This window comes from Rhopalosiphum maidis, chromosome 1 (genome assembly GCF_003676215.2).
Source record: "Rhopalosiphum maidis isolate BTI-1 chromosome 1, ASM367621v3, whole genome shotgun sequence".
NCBI lineage: Eukaryota > Metazoa > Arthropoda > Insecta > Hemiptera > Aphididae > Rhopalosiphum > Rhopalosiphum maidis.
In genome coordinates this window covers 48,184,599-48,198,206 of record NC_040877.1, presented here as the reverse complement: position 1 = coordinate 48,198,206, position 13,608 = coordinate 48,184,599, and the positions used below count along the sequence as shown (strand labels likewise).

General features: G+C 24.6%; 1 protein-coding gene across 1 annotated transcript in view; it reads right to left on the bottom strand.

Annotated features, from left to right (window-relative positions):
- Positions 1–13,142, bottom strand: part of LOC113550219 (low-density lipoprotein receptor-related protein 1) — a 35,736-nt gene extending 22,594 nt beyond the window's left edge. The window contains exons 1-19 of the mRNA XM_026951929.1: positions 13,058–13,142; positions 9,647–9,772; positions 9,411–9,557; positions 8,579–8,707; positions 8,386–8,499; positions 8,194–8,319; positions 7,871–8,125; positions 7,642–7,804; positions 6,848–7,073; positions 6,605–6,779; positions 6,289–6,417; positions 5,673–6,087; positions 5,205–5,608; positions 4,753–5,043; positions 4,080–4,328; positions 3,196–3,329; positions 2,878–3,112; positions 2,228–2,407; positions 59–307 (exon numbers count right to left, since the gene is read on the bottom strand). Coding sequence (XP_026807730.1) covers positions 59–307; positions 2,228–2,407; positions 2,878–3,112; positions 3,196–3,329; positions 4,080–4,328; positions 4,753–5,043; positions 5,205–5,608; positions 5,673–6,087; positions 6,289–6,417; positions 6,605–6,779; positions 6,848–7,073; positions 7,642–7,804; positions 7,871–8,125; positions 8,194–8,319; positions 8,386–8,499; positions 8,579–8,707; positions 9,411–9,557; positions 9,647–9,772; positions 13,058–13,142 — 3,832 coding nt within the window. The remainder of the gene's footprint in view (positions 1–58; positions 308–2,227; positions 2,408–2,877; positions 3,113–3,195; positions 3,330–4,079; positions 4,329–4,752; positions 5,044–5,204; positions 5,609–5,672; positions 6,088–6,288; positions 6,418–6,604; positions 6,780–6,847; positions 7,074–7,641; positions 7,805–7,870; positions 8,126–8,193; positions 8,320–8,385; positions 8,500–8,578; positions 8,708–9,410; positions 9,558–9,646; positions 9,773–13,057) is intronic.
- Positions 13,143–13,608: the final 466 nt, after the last annotated feature.

Genomic DNA, 13,608 nt, shown 5'->3' with positions numbered 1-13,608 from the left:
AATGAAATTACTTAATTAATTTAAATAATTATATAACAATTATTGATACCAAATATACCTATACTTTTACAAGTAAAATGATCTGGAGCTAGTAAATATCCTTTGTTGCAAGTACATTTATGTCCATAGTGCCCATTTTTAATACATTTTTGAGAGCAACGACCCCAAGTACTACAAGGACTTACAAACGAACATGTTATATTATCGTTTTGAAGAATCATGTTGTTAGGACATAAGCATATGTAGCCATCTGGACTATTTTGGCAGATATGTGAACAATCAGATGATAGTTCACATACATTTGTAGCTAGAAAATTATTTATTGTTTATTTAAAATTTTAATACATTTTAATTATGTATAAAAAATGTTAAAAATATAGTAAATCTTTTTTTTCTTTCTTCTTTGTTCCCAAATATATGGGTTCAACCCTTATTACCTTATACCTCCATCTTTTCTTAAAATCACATCAACTATTTTTGTATCATTCCACATTGTTTATTCATATCTTCTTCGGTCTTTCTTTTTCTCTCTTTCTGTCTACATTCATTTCTATAGCCATAACATGAGACAACCGTTTCAGTTTATTTTACGTTATTTTGTCTACAATTTGTGCTACTCTGATACTACTCCTCCTAATGAATTCATAACTTATTTTCTTCTCTAAAGTTATTTCACACATCCACCTTACCATTTCATCTCTGCTATACCACTCACTGTTCTGTTTTATTGTTGACAACCCAACATTCTGATCCATACAACATGACAGACATACGAAAAACATCACAACTACTCATTAAAATCAACCTTTTCATCTCAATTGAATAATCTTATCACACAAAATAACTCTCTCCAGTTCATCTTTCCTATACCTGATATAATCTTCAAAACCATCATTATTTTGTGCTACTAATTTTAAGTACTTAAACCTAAATTCACATAGCATGCGATGTAATCTTAAGTACTTAAACCTAAATTCACATAGCATGCGATGTAGCAGAGGATGTACTCCATTTTCATCACATACATTACACATTAATTTCTTAATTACTTCACCAAAATCATATACAATAGTTTCTGTATTATTATCTACTCATCCTTAGTCCTTTACCTTTCCCAATGCTGCCTTTTATCATTCTTTTTATATCTAAATCACATATTTTATATTTTTTCTCATTAATACATCATCTACAAACATCATACACCATGACTCCTTACCCTATATATATTTTGTGATTTTGTCCATTACTAAGGAAAACAGATACAGACTTAACGCTGAACTATAGTGTATGCTTACTCTTGCACTTTATTAATTAATTTTACCAGATATAACTTTTATCATTGATATTTTAACATATCTTCTATTAATTTCATATACATCCACAGTACTATTTTCCTTCTTTAAATCCACCACAATACCTCCCTTGGAACTCAATCATAAGCCTTCTGCAATTTACAAATACTAAACACAAATGTCTTCTTCTCACAGAATTGCAATTTCAATTATACAGAACATTGATTTAATAGTAGATCTTCCTGCCATAAATCGAAATGTATTACTTGAAAATAAAATAGTAAATAGATAAAATATTTGCATGAGAGTTGCTTAAATATAATAATAAGTACAACACAGTACAACTCGCTTGAAACACTTTCCTGTTTGGGATGCTTTCTAGTATAAAACAGTATTTTCTATCGTTCCCTAAACAATTCTTATATAAAAAACATTTAATAAAATGCTTAATTTTTCTCTTTCTAATTGAATAAGACCCTCTTTTTTTCAGCAGATAATGATAAATTTTAATAATTGTAAAATAATAAAAATAGGAATTAATAAGCAATGTTAGGTTATGTAGATAGAAAAGTTCCTTGCTAAAACACATTTTCACAATGTTTAAGCAAACAAAAGTTGAAAAGTGACGAGGATGCCAGCGTAGTATTTGTTATTTCTCTCTAACCCAAGTGCAATGTTTTTAACTTTAAATTATATAATAGGTCATTTCACTCTAATTTGAGAAATTAATATGGTTATAACCATTTTTGTGAACGTAAAATTTGCTATGTTGCGCGTGGGTTAGAGAGAGATAACAAATACTACGCTGGCATCCTTTTAAGCAAGTTCTAATACTACAAGTTCTAATTACTAAACAAAATAATAATAATATTAGGAGCCTAACCTAATATAAATATGCATTTTGTTCAAATAATAAATAATATTTAACAGCTTACCACATAGTCCACCTTCATCTGAGCCATCTAAACAATCATTTTTACCATCACATAACATATCTACAGAAATGCACGTTCTATTATTGTCACAAGTTTTATTTGGATATGAACAAAAAATTGAAGATGAGTTCTCTGTTGGATGATTAAAACAATTTTCAAGAGTACAATTTTTTACTGAAGCTGAAAAAAAGTTTACACATATTAATTTAGTAATTGCTATTAAATAATAAATAAATATTAATGGTGTTCATTACAACTTTTTTTGAATAATATGAGTAAAAGTTGATACTAGTAATAAACTCGAAAACTAACTCTTTAAATACATAGTATACATGCATGTTACCTAATATAAAACAAAATCTAACTTTATTGTGAAAAAAACTACTTAGATAATAAATATAATGATCTACTACAATTATAACTAATATTACAACTAATTTTTATATTGATAGAACTTTTAAAGTATTTTGTTTTCTTACAAAATATTTTTTATAATAACATTAACTAGTTATTTTATCAAATTATTATCACCATTTTTTTTTTTTTGTATTTTTAATTTTGGTTAATAATAAGTAGTTCTGTACTCAAATTAATAATATAACATTTTTCACTCATAAAAAATATATTTCAACTAAACATTTTAAACTTACTACAATTGTTTTCATCGCTACCGTTAGGACAATCAGGTATTCCATCACAGACATAATGTTTATCAATACAAAAACCAGTAGTATTTTCACATAAAAACTCATCATTTGAGCAGGTATAGTTAGTATAGTTCAATCCACTACTACAATTTAATTCATCTGTTGCACCATCACAATCAATTATTCCATCACATTTTTTTTTTAAAGGTATACATGTATTGTTTTTTGCACATAGAAACTAATAGAAAATATTATAAATAGTAGAATATGTAATAAGAGAATGAGATTTAGAATTAAATTAAAAATACAATACTATCATACTTCGTTGAAACAGTCAGAACATTTTTCTTCGTCTGAACCATCACCACAATTATCTTCTGCATTGCAAATATATTCATAAGATATACAATGTCCATTTGCACAGGAAAACTCAAATTCTTGACATGAATGTGTTTCTAAAAAAATATTGATTATATTATTATGCAGTTAGTTTATCTACTATTAAATATATATGGTATATTTGTTTAAATTATTAATTATTAATAAAGTATAAGTAGATGTCAAATAGTAACAAATAGATGACAAATGAACTTGAATTTTAAAATCCTACTGTGTTAACTCGTAGAAATATCACTATATAAAAATCAAACTAATAAATCATTTAACCTTAAGACATTAAAATATAAACATTATAAATTAGTCTAGATTTTGAATAAACATGACTCTAAATATTTAATAAATAATATAGTATGATATTATATAAATAACCTACCAAGTTTTTGAAAACATAAATATTTAAATTGTTGAACAAAAAGATAATACACACCAGATATAATGCTAAAATATCTAAACTTTAATTATAATACCAAACTAATTATATAATAAAATCATTAATTAAAAAAGAATATGTGTATTGTATACCAATAGGTAAAGATAAATTTCTTCTTTTAGTAACAAAAAAAAATGTAATTAGTTTAAAAAAATTTATTATATACAAAAGTCCAAATTTATCTTAAATACAACTTACTAATCAATATCAGAACAAAAATATGCATCTATAAACAATAATACTAAACATTTAGAAAATTAGAATGAATATTTTTTCAATCCAAAATATGAAAATAAATTTGTGTATTTTATAACTATTTCTTAAAATTGTCAAAAAAACATGTGTTTTAATCTAGAACTAATTATAAATGACATACCACAATATTGATGTTCATCTGATGTATCTCCCTCACCACAATCAAATGTGCCATCACAAACCCAGGAATGAGGAATACAGCGTTTTGTAACAGAACATGAAAATTGCGATGCTAAACATGAATCACATAACTCTAGATTCTCATCAGATTTATCATCACAATCATTATCACCATCGCACACCCAGAATTTTGATATGCATTTATTACTATCACTACATTTAAAATTTTCTTGAGGACAAGTATATTTTTCTATATTAAAATAAATTAAAAAAATATTAAAGAAATAAAAGTTAATTAACTGGGCTTGAAATCAAGGCAATATTTTAATATTTCAATTACTTATTGACATTAAATTATTCTAATTTCATTTCAAAATAATAAATTGATTTAAAAATTATTATATTTTTTTCATTAGGTTTCAAATTATATCTACTCTGAATTATATTTACATTTTAATCAACGCTTTTAAATTTTGGTTTTTACTAATGAGCTATACATGGCCATGTATGCCATAAGCATTATGAAACGGATTTAAGAAAACAAAACATTATTTATTTCATTATTAACTAATGAACAATATTATAGATCTATGTTGGTTATCCTTGAATTTTAAAAGATTTTTAAAAATTTTTATAATTCATTTCAAGCCCTGATTTTAAACAAAATTATATACCACAAGGGCCATATTTTGAAGTGTCTTCATCAGAACCATCTCCACAATCATTGTCTCCATCACATGTATATTTCTTAGATATGCATTGTTTATTTTTAATACATTGAAATTCATCAGCACTACAGACATTTGGAATAGAATAATTACTAGACTTTACACATTCTTTTTTTTTATCATCAGTTGTCTTCAATACATAACCATCGTTACATATACAAACTGGTCCATTAGGAGTAGACATACATAATCCAGGACATAAATCTAAATTTTCACACCAATATGGAGATGTTTTGACTAAAAAGCATACAAAATAAAATAATTATAATCATTAAAAATATGAACAAATTGTTTGTCAAGTTAACATAATTATTTTAAATGAATATGTTTTAAGTGTAAATTATGTATATTATGTTATATTTTAAATAGTAAGTAACAAATAAAATAAATTTTCTTACCTTGAGCTTCACTATTATACACTTTTAATGAATAAAGTGGAGGATTCTCAATTCCTAATGTGTCTTGAGATTTATTTACTAAATTATAGCTTTTCACCAATATTTCCGTAGCAGCAGTTTCAGTCCAAAATAATAAATTATTATATATAGCAATTCCATATGGATAAGGAGTTGATCGCTTAATAATTTCTCTGTTAGTACCATCCAAATCAATACATTCTATCCTATCTTTGTAAACATCTGACCAGTACAATTTTCTAGTAAAAAAATCTAAGGTTAAGCTCATTGGCCATTGAACATCCACATTAACAAAGCTTGTTTGGTTATTTCCGTCCATCCAAGCCTTTTCAATACTACCACCGGAACTGATAGAGCCACGTGGCCAATTTCCCCAGTACATGAAACTTTAAAAAGTGATCATAAATGAAACATTTTAAATAAATAAATTAGACAAATTATTTCACATACCCATTTTTAGGATCAAGTACAATTGATTTAAGATGATAAACTTTGTTAGTTATCAATACTTTTTGTTTAGTGGGATCATCAATTTTAAACACATTAACTGTACCCAAATCTTCATCTATCCAGAATAAATTACGACCAGTCCAGTCAATAGCCAAACCTTCACAATTCATTTCTGGTAACATTTTTACTAATTCTTTCTTTGTTCCATTTAATCTCATTCGTTCAATAGCATTTTTTTTTCCACCTGAATAATATATCGATTGTGTTTTTACATCGTAATCAATAGCTGTAGGCATTCTGCCTTTGTCCAATGGTAAAATAATTTGTTGTTTATGATTTTTTGAATTCATGGATATGCCTTTAATCATTGGTGGATTACTTTTCCCAAATATCAAAAATGCAGGTGGTTTGGATGCTAAAAAAAATTTAATGTATACTTAAATAAATATTTTTCTCTCTTCAACCATTAGGTATAAATTAGATTTTAAATAACCAGTACAAAACCTTCAATAAGTTATAATGTTTGATAACAATGCTACCTTTTCTCACTAAACCATACCAAATAAATGTATAAAAAAAAAAATTATAATTTTAAACATCAAAATAATATACTAACAAATACATTTTCCAGAAGTAAGCCTGTATCCAGGTTGACATAAACATTGAGCAATACCTTCTTTATTTCTATAAGCAGTAACACAAATATGGTCACAACCTCCATTATTGACCATACAAGGGTGTTTAACTAAACAAAACGTAACAAAATAATCCCATTATTTTAAATTTATTTATGAAAAAAAAAATGTCATTATTACTAATATTTATAAATTAACAACTTGATTTACTAAAGGTTATTAGTATTCAAATATTGTAAAGATTAAAGTTTTTACACTAAGAATCCGTCTAATTAATTTCAAAAATATATTACATACTTTCAGGTTGTTCTTGTCTATGATATACATGAATAGTGAATGGCCGACTTAGGTTTGTAATCAATGATTCATAGTCACTGCTATTAAATTTATTAAGTTTTATAACACTTTGTAATCTCCAAGATGTTACATACATATAATTTTCAAACACAGATATGTCATATAAATTTATAACCTAAATAAACAGTCAATATACATACATATACTATACTTAGTATTTTACATTTATATTTTAATACTTACAGGAAATCCTTTTTTTATTGTATGCCGATTAGATCCATCATAATTGATTCTCTCAACAAAATCTAAGTAAGTGTCTACCCAATAAATATGTTCTGATGGAATATCTACTGTTAGTCCATATGGATAAACAATTTTGTGATCTACCAAAGACAATCTATCTTGACCGGAAAGTTGAGCTCTTTCTACCATTGCAGGAAATTGTCCCCATTTTGTAAAAAACATAAATCTAATAATACAAAATACAAGAAATATATTAAAAATATTAATATTCATATACTAATTAAATTAAAATGTGACAACTTTTTATCAGTTCAACTGTAATAATGATAAATATGACTTTTACCAAAAAATATTATTGAAACAAAACATTTATAAACATAACAATATGATTAGTTCTGCTTGCTTCTATTAATTAAGCTATCCATTCCCTTCTAATTAATTAATTTATTAATAATGTATTAATTAATATATTCACAAATCATAAACTTTCACCAATAATTCACAATTATATTCACCTTTTTTTATAAGTATTAAGCAACCAGCCCAATTAATTCACCCACCAATTTGCTTAATTAGTACATCAACACTATAACATATTGCGTAATAAGTAATGGCTTATGTTATAACTAAAGTTCAATCAATTCTATTTCAATTTATTTATTTTGTATTACGTTTTGTTAATTAACAGTTATTATACATAAGGATTTCACTCTGCATCATCAATATGTCTTACTATGTATATAGTAATAATAACTTAAATATTAATAAAATTAATTATTAAAATAAATGCATACCCTTTGGTTGGATCCAAAGCTATACTTCTAGGTCTATTCAAATCAACATTAATCAAAATTTCACAATATTTCATATTAGAAGAACACATATATATCATATCTCGTTCATCATCAACATAATACCAGTTTCCTGAGACCCAATCTAGTGCCACATGAGTAGTCACTGAAAAATAAAAATTAAATAGTTATCTTATCTGAATAATTTGTAGAAAAATATTAAAACCCAAACCTAATAATGGAAAAAATGTAGGCGAAGGTAAATCCCAATATACAGAAAGATTATCTATTTTAGAACAACTCAATTTAGGTCCATTTGTTTTATTGTATTCATGTACAAAACATACTGTTTGATTTCTATGATCAAATGTCAGAGAAAGTGCTTGAACATTACACCTATGACCTGCATAAGAACTTCCATTAAGATATATTCTTCGTATATCTTTAGAAGTACTAACAAGTATTGTTGCATCTTCATTTTCAGGAACTGCAAAATTAATTTCAATGATTAATTAATTATGTCGATAATATGTCAAATATTTAAAGAATAATTACCATTAATAGCTTTACATGTTGAATTTGTTTGAATATAACCAGGTACACAACTACAGCTAAATGATCCCTTTTTATTAGTACATATTTGGTCACATGTATAATCTAAAACTTCACATTCGTCCATATCTAAAAAAAATAAAATAAAATATGGATAAAATACTAATTTGTAATGATGAAAATAAAAATCATTACCTATACATTCATTTTTATGAGGTTGCATTCCTTCAGGACAAAAACAAGCTGGACCTTTTCCAGTTGGTTTACATCCATGTGCACAATTTAAGCCGTGACATGGAGCCATATTTTCTAAAATTTATTATATAATAGGTATTAATATATTATTTAAACCATATTTAAAAAAAAAGATTTATTTTAATTATTTTACCACAAAAACTTCCTTCATCAGTGTTATTTTCACAATGAGTAGTACCATCACAAAACACTTCAATATATTTACACTGAGTTGAATTACCACATCTTGCCATGTTTGGAGGACAACTGCTAGGTTTTTGACCTAAATAAAAAATAAAAACGTGACAATATTTATAATTTAGTTAGTTAAACTTAAAATATAAAGGGAGGACCACTATAATATATGTTTTTCATTAGTTAAATTTTTCTTCTATTCCAGAATCTCACTTATTTCCTTCCTCCGCTCTCTTGAATATATTTTACCAGATAATCTCTACAATAACCAAGGAGGGCTTCTTATTTAAAATTTAACAATGATAACTATAACCATAATTAATAATATCATATTCATGCCAAAATATTAAATAAAAGCCCTAATAAAATAAAATGTTGATAAAAGTGGGTGTTTTATCACTAATGCTCAAATTTTGGTGACTTTTTGATTTTTTTTTTTTTAATGTCTTGACAATACTTTCTTACTTAACAATATAATCAAAAATATACAAATCCAAATAATTTTTTTTAGTATGTATTTGATTTTTTTTTTCATTTATGATTTATTGTCAAATTTTAATTTTCAAAAATATTTGTACATTTAAACAAATCAAATAAACATTCATTAAATTATATTAATCATTAATTTTGCTGTATTTTATAATTTAATACAAACATTTAATTTTTGTATTTTTACAACTTATATTTTTTTTATTTATTTTTTTTTTTTTGAGCATTATATAACATTATTGGGTTTTAAATTCATATTTTTGGGTCATCAACTTCTGAACCTTTATTATTAAAAATAATACATTGCAAAAGGTCCTCATCTGATGCATCTTGTTTTGTAGAATTTAAAGAAGTTCCACAGTCAAGTTCACCGTCACATATCCATTCTCGTGATATACATTTTTTTGACAAAGCACATTGAAACTGAGAATACTTGCATGTTGGAAGGCCTAAAAGATATGATAATGAAAATAATATAATTATATAAATCTATAAATTTAATCTCAATACGTTAGACAATAAATTTTAATTATTATACCACATAAATCAAATTCATCAGAACCATCAGCACAATCAGGATTAAAGTCACATTTCCATTTTAAAGGTATACATTCTCCAGAACCACACAAAAATTGATTTGGCTTACAAGGACTGATAGGTTTTCCTAAAAAATAATTAATATTAAATTTAAAATTAGTTTTCATAATAATATATATATATATATATACTAAAATAAACCAAGTTATTTATATAGATGAGATAATATACCAAATGAATATGATAGAATAAAAGGATGTTAAAAATTGTTATAAATGAAATACATTTTTCTTTTTAAATACTTAAAATGTAAAACCTCCTCATTAAAAATTAGGCTCAAACCCTAGATAAGCAAACATAAAAATATATTTATCTTTGTTCATTAAAACCACAATATTACATAGAGGTAAAGTTACAATTTAAGTATTTAGTTTTTATGCATAATTATCTAGTATTGTCTATACACTATGTTGTATTAGTTAATAATATTACCACAGTACCTATATTTATACCTATCAAAAATTTAAACAATAAATATGTATTCTCATATAAAAGCCTATAAAAAAAATCCCAAATTGATATATTCATTAATATAATAATATATTAATTTTGATAGCATGTTTAATATAGTCAGTAAGTATATAAATAAAATGTATAAACATAAATACTATTATGAAATGCCTAACACATATAATATACAAGTAAATTTTTTTAGTATTAACATTGAAATTTAATTTCTTGCTTTGCTAGAAACTAGTATATACAATAGGTACACTTTAAACTACATTACATTGTATTATATACATAATAGATTGTACCTATTTACATTTTAAGGACTGGATATTGAAACAGATTTATTTATGTATATATAATTCTCCCAACTCTAAAGTATATCCTTAACAAGTAAAATTAATTGGATGCTTCCTGACACCACAAGTCAATTTAATTCAACATTAGTAAAAAGTGGTTCATTGATCTGTACAATAACAGTTTTATTAATTTTTATTATAAATTATAAGTTTCATAATTTTGATAATTTGTTTTTAAATTTAAAATTACTTCTATAATTTCAATGTATATTTTTTTATTTAATGCATTAAAATATATTATTCTAATAGTAGAGTTGAATAACTAAAATAACATATTATATTAATGAGTTAAAATTAATAAGTTAATAATTTTCTGTCACAAAAAATAAAAAAATATATACCTACATATTAACTGTTTATATTTTTTTGTTTGTTAAATAATAAATATATAATTCAAAATAAATCTTATCAATACATAAAGATAACCTTTGATTATAAGCAAAAAAAGAAACATTCATTAAGCATAATCCTATCACATTTAAACATAATTTATATCTAAAAATAATTTATTTACACATGTCATTTTTACCTACAGTGTGTTCTACAATAAAGGTAACAAAATATTTCAAACGCATGACACTGAATTTCATTTAGTTTTTTTTTTTTTTTTTACTGCATAAAGGACTAAATATTACACTTATTTTTCAAAAATGGCTCATGCGCAGAAAATCAGTTTTTTAAATTTCTCTCCCCTCATTTTTAGAGTCAAATTTGAATTGAATTAATTTTTTCAAACAACTTTGATGAAAAGTTTTTTTCTATCTTAAAATAATAAAGTAGTTAAAGTTTTGATTATGCAAATTGTATTTATTATATTTTTAACAGTTTACCGATCTACATATTACAAAATCATATGAATATTTGTAAAATTATAGAAAGTAAACACACTGTATAAATGTATTAAAAATACGATACATAATAATAACTAGCCAAGGGCCTAAATTGTTTTCAATAGTCAGCCAAAATATTACAATTATATTTACAATAAAATTATATAATAAAATAAGCCTATTATTTAAGCTTTTTACAAAAACATAAAAAACCATTGAATAGTATTATAATTGTACATTTGATTTATACCCACAACCACCTAAAAAGTATGAAAAAATAGGTATGCCTGCTTGCAAACTATAAGGAACATGAAACTGAAATACTGATCCAAAGTTCATAAAAAAAATCAACTCAAACAAAATTTACTCTTAATACTTATCAAAATTCTTTGAAATAAGAAGATAACAATAATAACCATTATGAGCTACTAATCAAGATATCAATTTATTTAAAAATATACCAAAATATAAATTAATTTTTTTAAAGACTAATTCTAGTTTTCCCAGATATCTAATGTTTTAAATTATTTAAAATAATAAAAAAATTCTATTTTTACTATTTTTTATTATCAGTTTTCAAGTGTACTTTTTTAATGGCAGTATACATTTTAATTTTATATTACAAAATATTTTTCTAAAAATTTTATACTTGTAATCAAAATAATTATACATTGAAATACTTAGAAAAATATTCAGCATTGGAATATGAACTTAAAAATATGTTCTTTGAAAACAATAAAAATGTTGTTTTGTAATCAATTTTAATTTCTTAAATATTATCACCAAAAATATTGAATTTTTTAAGAAAATTAGAGTTTACCTTTAAAACAATCACACTATATAAAAATGTATCTACTGTTCAGAGAACAAAGATTTTAACCTAGCTTGGCTGATATTGCAAAAAAATAAGCTAAAAAGACATTAGAATCAAAAAAAATGCATTACTTGAAACCCAGAATTCAATACAAATAGTTCACTATTTATTTATCTAAATTACCTTACAGGTACAAGCTTAAACTAAAATGCAATAGGATTACATATATATACATTTAACACTAATATTTGCTTAATGCTAGCACATTATAAAATTTTAGTATATAGGTACCTAGTGAAAATATATATTAATAATTATTTGATAATTTTTATAAGTATTTTTTCTTCTTATAGTTTCTATATGGATTGAAATAAACTATGAATTATTATTTCTTTGTATTTGGCTAGACATCGATAAAAAATTGTAGAATTTATATACATATATATTTTTTAATTCACAAGAGTATTTTGTAAAATGTAAACAATTTGTGGCATTCAATACAGTAATTTTGTATAAATGCTCTTTCATTTAAATTTTAAGGAATATATATTCAGTTTTTCAAAAATGTTATAAAGAAAATGATAAATTATTTTTTATTTTTTCAGTTAAAAATCATATACTTATTTTTTGTTTAAAATAAAATAATGATATATATAATACAAATATGTAATTTTCTAACTGCCAACTGAAATATACTATTAGTAGAAAACCAGTAAATGTGAACATAGACTAAGGATAAATATTGCTAGTATGATACTTAGCTGATTAGATCATAGGTAAAGATAAATAATAAATAAAGGTACCCAAACAATAAAAAAATTTAGCATAGAATGCAGTTAATATCATCAGTAAAAATAACATAACTCTAAAGTGTTATTCGGGTAAGTAAACAATCTTACCATCAATGGAATCGTCGAATGTACTTGTTGCCAATGGCTTGTTGAAGAAAATCAAAATCCCCAACAAACAAAACCGCTGTATCATATTGAAATCGATCGTTCTACAATTAATGTACAACTACTACAATTCTAACATATTTATTTTTAATTTTAACTTAGCGTTTGCCAATACGAAAACTTCGGGTTAAGTCGGTGAACACCGCTGTGCAATTTCGACAATTGGCAGACGACAGCCAACAAAACAAATCGTGGTAAATTATAGTAATTTTATTTGGATGGGACGTATTTTTCTATAGATTCGTGAGCGGAAAAAAATATTACGGACGAAACAAACTGGGAACTATCCTTTTGTTTATTGCGCCATTTTGAATGTTTACTGGCAGCCACAGACTGACGTTGGTTGTGATTTGTGAACACTGAACAGTGATATGTGATTTACCAATATATATAGGTATTATATTTTAATCGGTTTGAGTTTCCACCGACCGCGCCGAGTCATTTCGCCGCCAGACAGAGTTAGTGTAAAGAAACGTAACATAAAAACCGTTCCT